General features: G+C 41.8%; 1 protein-coding gene across 1 annotated transcript; it reads left to right on the top strand.

Moving 5' to 3' along the window:
- The first annotated feature begins 3,185 nt into the window (after positions 1 to 3,185).
- Positions 3,186 to 4,007, top strand: LOC140835807 (uncharacterized). Its single transcript, XM_073201214.1, has one exon. The coding sequence runs from the start codon at positions 3,186 to 3,188 to the stop codon at positions 4,005 to 4,007; it is 822 nt and encodes a 273-aa protein (XP_073057315.1).
- The last annotated feature ends 3,397 nt before the right edge of the window (positions 4,008 to 7,404 follow it).

The following is a 7,404-nucleotide window of genomic DNA, read 5'->3' as shown; positions in this document are numbered from 1 at the left end:
TCTTGAGTAAAGCAAAGAGGGCTGAGGCGAGTCTGATTAGACAGCTAGGGAGGTTGTGCGTGAAGCCACCCCAAACCCAGCAATCCCCTCTTTGATTCGATCGAGGCAGTACGAGTGGAAAGCAAGATTTGCTGAAAGCTCGAAAGACGTCATTCAAGAAATTGAGAAGTGGTTCCTCTAGCTCCAGCAGTCCTAGTCCCAGCGATACTGGAGTGTATTGCAGGACTTGCGGTGGGAGACACCTCACAGAGCAATCCCTATGGAGTATCTGGTAGTTGCCATATCTGCAGACAGCAAGGACACTTTGCTAGAGTTTGTCCCCAGAAAGGTCCTCGAAGATTTCAGGGGGCTGGACCATCTGGATATGGTGATCGAGGGACAGATCCAGGTCACACTGGGTAACATAGTAACAGGTACTATTCTTTACGATTATATTGCATATGTATTGATATATACTAATGCATTATTTATGAGTATCTGTGACTGAGTTGCATGGAGATATGCATTATATGTTGGATCTGATTATACTGTAGTATTGATTTCTTGGTTGTTGAGGAATATATTGATATCAGAGATCTCTGTGACATGTTATATACTACAGTGAAATGAACCCGAGATTGGATTAGATTATGATGTACTTGGGTTATATGATTTCGATTGCATTATTGACATGTAATGCTAAACAAGTACAGAAATATCGTAGAATGTGTTCCAGAAATGGTAAGATTAAGATCAGATCTAGTTGAGAAATGAGGATTCTAGATCCAGGATTCCTTAAATCATTGTACTGTTGACTCGATTAGCACCGAAAGGAACAAATGGTATTCTTATGTGTTTGGTAGATATACTGAAATCGAGTCTAACAGTGACAGATTTGCCCGTAATGTATTAGTTAACTGGTGTTTGCCTAGATAAGATTTAAGATGTGTGGATATCAGAAAAGTAGATTTCAGAATTGAATCGATACCAGATAATGGTTATAGACTAGAATTCAGTACAGAATGATATTGAAGATTAATAGAAGGGTACAGATTGCTAACTCTTAGATTCAGGGATATTCGGCTGATTGTATGCTTGTTATATCTATGATATTTGATATGTTAGCAGCATCTGACTGGTTGAAATGAATATTGGAAGACTTTATTGAATATTCAGAGAATGGTGATTATTGTATACAGAAATGGGTCAGGTATGAATCATAATTGAAACGGATTGTATTCCGCATATGTAATATCTGCAGTGTGTATACCGAATTATTTGCACAGTTGAGACAGAAATCAGCAACTGTAAACGACACAGGTAACAGATATATCAGAATTAGTAGGAATGTCAGAAAGTCAGAATTGCTGAGTTTTACAGATTTTCTTAGTCTCTTATTCCCTTATTATGTTATATCTGCTTGCGTGTTGTGATTACTCTAAATCAGTATTTGAGACATCTTATATTGTTTGGGAGCATATTCTATTTGCAGATGAGATATGGCAGATGATTTGGGCACTGTGAAGATTGATCAGTAGTCAGAATTATCAGTATTGCCAGCAATCGTTATTTTATGAGTTTTCTTAAACTCACTAGATCTGTATAGGCTGTTTTATCTCGAAGCTGATTGATATTACTGTAGTTGCATGTATGTTTGATACCGAATATTGTAAACAGTTGAGGGTTGCAACAGTTCAGAAATGTGATCAGAATGCTCAGAATTGTATTTCGATAATCAGAACAGAGTTTCGATTAGAGCAACCGATATGTGATTTGTGTTTGTATAAGATTGATTACCTTGTGATATCAGAATGTTTCAGACTTGTATAACAGAACTGATATTTATAATCAGAGCCGAATACCAGGTAGGTATTTTTTTTCTTTATCTTATATTATTACTGATTGTTTATACCGAATAGTTCGATTCAGATATCACAAATGGTGTCAGACATGCACAGTGATGGATTCAGTTTTCATTCGGATAACAAATAGTTGTGATATAAACCGATTAGATCAGTGATGGCAGAAATTGTACTGATAGGTCTGAATTGCTAACAGAAGAAGACAGAAAGATAGAAATCAGAAGATTAGTACAGATTTTGTATACTTCTGAATAGAAATGGGAGTATATTTCTATGGCTTTCGTAATGAAATTACCGTCATGTTAGATTATGACATGATATGATTATGATTGACAGATTTCTCAATCTATATCTATCGGTTGGTACCAGATTACGTACAAACAGAACTAAATGACATAGGTCGATGTCAAAGAAATGTTCAGATAGAACAAAACATTTAAGTAGATTATATCAGATTGTGATTTTGATTGAGTTTGTATTTGTGATAGAAGATATCATGAACTCTTTCACAGATTATTCACAGATTGACAGGTAGTCAGAGTGTATGATTCAGATACTGACAGATATTGGTAGAGTTTTAGTGCTGGATGTTAGCACTAGTTGTTATGATTTATTGTCACTATATGACTTATTGCATGACAATAGTTATCAAGACAGTTCAGAATGGAAAGATTAAAGAAACCAACATCGGATGATGATGCTTGGTATTTGAAACTGAAGATTTCATATGTCCTTGATTGGGATTAACAGGTTTGATAACAACTGCTAGTATTGTTTTGTTATGAACTGGGATTGGTTTATACGGATGTTGTATAACCAACATGGCAAGATTGATTCTGTCAGAGTTAGTTTAAGAAGTATTAGAATAGTATACTTTATGAAGTTTTATTCCAGAATTGAAATCAGAGATTGATACAAGAAAGAGATTTCAGGATGGATTCAATAAGATAGGAGTTTGGATGTTAAACTCTATTATACATTTCTTCTCTTATATTTGAAATTGATTGCTTATGAGTTCGAGGACGAACTCAGATCTAAGAGGGGGAGAAATGTAATGCCCGAGATTTAATTGATACAATCAGACAGTGATTAATTGGCATGATTAAGGTTATAAGAACTCAAATGAACCGTTATGCCGAGATCGAGCGTCGTTGCATGATTAACCACGGAAGTGGACAGAATCCTTGGCGCTCGAGCGGTAGAAAAGCACCGCCCGAGCGCCAATGCATCGCAAATTTTGGTTCGGGCAGCAAGTGTGGCGCCCGGGCGGTAGACTACGTGTCTAAGTGGGTGGAAGCAAGTGCATGCAAAACTAATGATTCTAGGGTTGTCGTTCAATTTCTTATGAAAAACATTTTCTCACGTTTTGGCACACCTAGAGCCATTATCAGCGATGGGGGTACTCATTTTTGTAATCGTCAGTTTGACAGTCTGTTGGATAACTATGGGGTCTTACATAAGGTGGCAACACCTTATCATCCCCAAACTAGTGGCCAAGTCGAGGTTTCGAACCGAGAACTTAAACGCATTCTTGAGAAGACTGTCGGTGCTTCGAGGAAAGAATGGTCTAGGAAACTCGACGATGCACTATGGGCATACCGGACCGCTTTTAAAACCCCCATTGGCATGTCCCCTTTCAAATTATTGTATGGAACCCCCATTGGCATGTCCCCTTTCAAATTATTGTATGGAAAGTCGTGTCACCTACCTGTAGAACTTGAACATAAGGCTTATTGGGCTACTAAATTTCTGAATTTTGATGCTAAAGCCACATGTGACGAAAGAGTGCTGCAGCTAAACGAATTGGATGAGTTTAGGTTGGAGGCCTACGAGAATGCCAAGCTTTACAAAGAAAAAACCAAACGCTGGCATGATCAAAACATCGTCCATCGAGAATTTGTGGTAGGACAACTGGTCCTGCTATATAATTCTCGTCTGAAATTGATGCCAGGTAAGTTGCGTTCACGGTGGTCAGGACCATACACTATAACACAAGTTTTTCCCTACGGAACAGTGGAGATCACTAGTGCAACAACTGGAGCTTTCAAAGTAAATGGGCATAGGCTGAAAGTTTATCATGGTGGTGCCATACCCGATGAGCAGACCACACTGGATCTACAGGATCCAAACTTAATCAAGGGAGTACAGTCAGGATATCGACTCTAAATTTAACGCTTACTGGGAGGCAACCCAGTGTCCAGTTTTATTTTTCTTTCATACTCTAGTTTATTTTATTTGTCCGAATTTACTTTCGTTTTGTTTTTCTCGCATTGTTCGTAAGTTAATCTCAGTGAATGGTGGTGCAGGTAATTTATCTACTGACGGTGGAATTTCTCAAGTGTGGGAGAATCTATCAGGGCGATCGGTTTCAAAAACCTCAAATTGACCAGGGAAGTTTCTGTACAATTCTTGCATCTTGTGTGCTTTATTGAGTGTCAATTTTGTCGTTATAGATATAGAATTGTACATGCATGGCATAACATTTGGGTTTGGGTCGTATAATTTTAATCAAAAAAAAAAGGGAGTGAAGTGAAAATTTTGTTTCTTATACCGAGGCTACCCGGACCCACCACCGGACCCCTACACGGGGTCCGTGTACTTAACCATCGGAATTGCCAGCTTCCCGAGTCTCCACGGACCCGGCCCCGGACCCCTACACGGGGTCCGTGTACGCTACTTTCAAAAAAACCGAGTTCCAGAGCCTACACGGATGCAAATACGGACCCCTGCACGGGGTCCGTGTCCTTCACTTCTCAGACTGTCTCACATCCCGAGGGTGCACGGACCTCTACACGGACCCCAGCACGGGGTTCGTGTCGCTTATTTTCGCGACATATCAGAATAAAATCGCGATTTCTGCTACCCAAATCCCTAAAGCCCCAAAATCGATTCCCTCCGCCTCCGTCTCCGTCTCTCCAACTACCACCGTCCAACTGCATCTCCACTGCTACCGCACCTCAAGCCGCCGCACCACCGCCGTCCTTGCACCTCTCCCGTTGCAATCTCTCACACTAACACCTCCTCTATCTCCTCCTCCACCCGAACAGCACCAACCACCGCCCCGGACCACACTCCTCCGCCGTGATATCATCGTCATCTTCTTTTTCTGGTAAGAGTGGCTACACCTTGTCTCCATTTGCCAATTATCAGTGTTGGGGAGTGTGTGTATTGTAGAAGAGACAAATTTCTCGCAAATTAGTTCGATTATCTCTTGAATTTCGTTCGTCGTATGTTGATTTGTTGGATTTTGCTTGTCTGAGGCCCATTATATCATCATTGTGGTTTGGTTGGAATTGAATTGTTATTGGAGGCTATTGAGTAGATTGGGGGGTATCGTGTTCTAATTCTTGACTTGGTATTGAGTTGTGCATTATTGTAGTTGTTTGGGATCAATTGAATTGTGTTTCTGAGTTGGGATCGCTGTGCTTCTTTGACTACCTCTTTGCGTCTAGCCGTCTCTATCGTCATGCCTCCCCGTCGTATTACTGGAAAGCGCGCCCGAACCGGTGCTTCTTCGTCCTCTGGGTCAGCCAGGAGATCATTTGATTCCTCCAGATTCACATCCCTCGAGAACTCTGATTGGTACTCGGCCCTGCACGAGAACGCAATGATTGTTGAAAAATCTATCCACCCCCGGATTGATCACGAGGTACCAATACGGGCTGAATTCGATAAGTTTGGTTGGGGATCACTGTTGGACATCACCGGTCCCTACTTCCCCGAGTTGGTATGGCAATTTTATGCAAACTTTGACGACAAGAGTACTACTGGGCTGCAACACATCCGCACTTTCGTAAAGGGGGTGCTTATCGAGTTTGATACTGCCTCTCTAGCCACTCTGTTGAATGTACCAAATGAGGGCCCCCCGGTGAGTCATAATCAGCTAGACATATTCTTCTCTGACGTCACCTTTCGGATTCCAGAGGCCCGACATCGTCTGCACTACTTCACTTCCCAGACCGGGTCTCGCTCGAGCGTCCTTCCCACTTCCCTCCCGTTGCTTGATCGCTTAATATGTTATTTCATGGGAGCAAACATTGTACCAAGGAAAGCCGGGAACAACGAGGTCAGAATTATAGATTTATACATTATCGATAAAATGTTGAATGGGTTGGGGGCTATACCTGCGATTCCGGTGGCTTCGGTCATCCTCGCACATATGCGCTCTGTCGCACATATTAACCCTACCAAGAACAAGAGCCCATATGCTCCCTTTCCGATCATCATCTCCAGGATTTTAGCGGCCCACGACGTCGATCTCACCGGCGAGACGTCCTTCGTCCCCACTTCTACACAGATGCTTACCCCTCAGGCTATGCAGGGGATGTATTTAATTTTCCGGCAGGGTGCTCTTGGTATCGGAACCCTGAGAGTCGACATATCGACCATCATCCCCGTGACCCGCCGGTGCCTCCACCTACAGCAGATGAGCGCATCCGGGAAGATAGAGTTGGAGAAGAAGCAGCTATGGATGCCCGAGCTGGCCCTAGAGCTGACGTACCCCCAAGACCGCGCAACTCGCAAGCCCGGCGTCACTTTTACTCATCTGTACTCGACTGCATGGACGACATCCGAAAGCGCTTAGCTCGTATCGAGCAACAGTCTCCCGACGCCTATGCCCCACCATGGGAAAGGGCTACTCTCGATGCATTCATGGACTTAGAGCTGGGGTCAGACGATGAGGAGTAGTTTTATTTTAGACTATGTGGAGGATTGTATTCATTTTGTTTAACTTCGAAATTTCGTTCGTTGTTATTGATGTTTTGGGACATGCTGTTTATGTTTATTCTATTTTGGACTTTATTGGAGCGCTTGCATGTTTTTGTCTATTACATTTTACGGTTGTTGGTGTATTCGATGTCATTCTTTCAGGATCTACTGATTTCCCCCTCTTTCCACCACGTACTCGACATTTTACCAGGGAAGTATTTTTGTTTTCACATTCTTGATAATTATTTTTATTTCGTTTTACACTGAGGGCATTGTCGTGGGCAAAGAGTGGGGGTGGGTCAGTCTTGTTACACATCGTTGCACAACACTTAACAACACTTTTCACGTAGGAGGGAACTATTCTTAGACTAAGAACTCTTGTTTCACTTAATAATCGGATTAATTTGTTAGATTTTGGATCACCCGGAAAATTGTTTCATGCCTAGTATTGAGTGAGAGGAGTCGTAGTTTCAAGGAGAGAGTATAACATGAACCAGTTCTGTATCAACATTTTGTTCAATGCACGTGGTCAAACTTTTACTCATTGATAGTGAATTGGTGAAATGTGAACTAAAAAAAAAAAGAGATTAATCGAACAACGATCCCTAGAACTTGTCTGATTAGCCCTCGAAGCGAAAATACGAACGATGGTGACTTAGGGATGATTTAGGCAATCTTTGGACCGTTTGAGCCTTTCTAGCCTGACCGATACATCATTCATTGCCCCTAGTAACCCCTTTTGAGCCTGAAAAAATCGAATGGTGTGTGTCAATGACACACAGTTAGCCCCCATTCGTCAGTTATTCAATGTCCCACATCAACTACCTGAATCTTAGCCTATAAACTTTTTCCT

Source organism: Primulina eburnea, chromosome 7 (genome assembly GCF_022965805.1).
Source record: "Primulina eburnea isolate SZY01 chromosome 7, ASM2296580v1, whole genome shotgun sequence".
Lineage (NCBI taxonomy): Eukaryota > Viridiplantae > Streptophyta > Magnoliopsida > Lamiales > Gesneriaceae > Primulina > Primulina eburnea.
Note: the sequence above shows the minus strand (reverse complement) of the source record. Positions and strands in the feature narration are given on the sequence as shown.

Excerpts from the sequence above, each read along its gene's own strand:
- LOC140835807 (XM_073201214.1), top strand. The coding sequence starts at position 3,186 with ATGAAAAACATTTTCTCACGTTTTGGCACACCTAGAGCCATTATCAGC.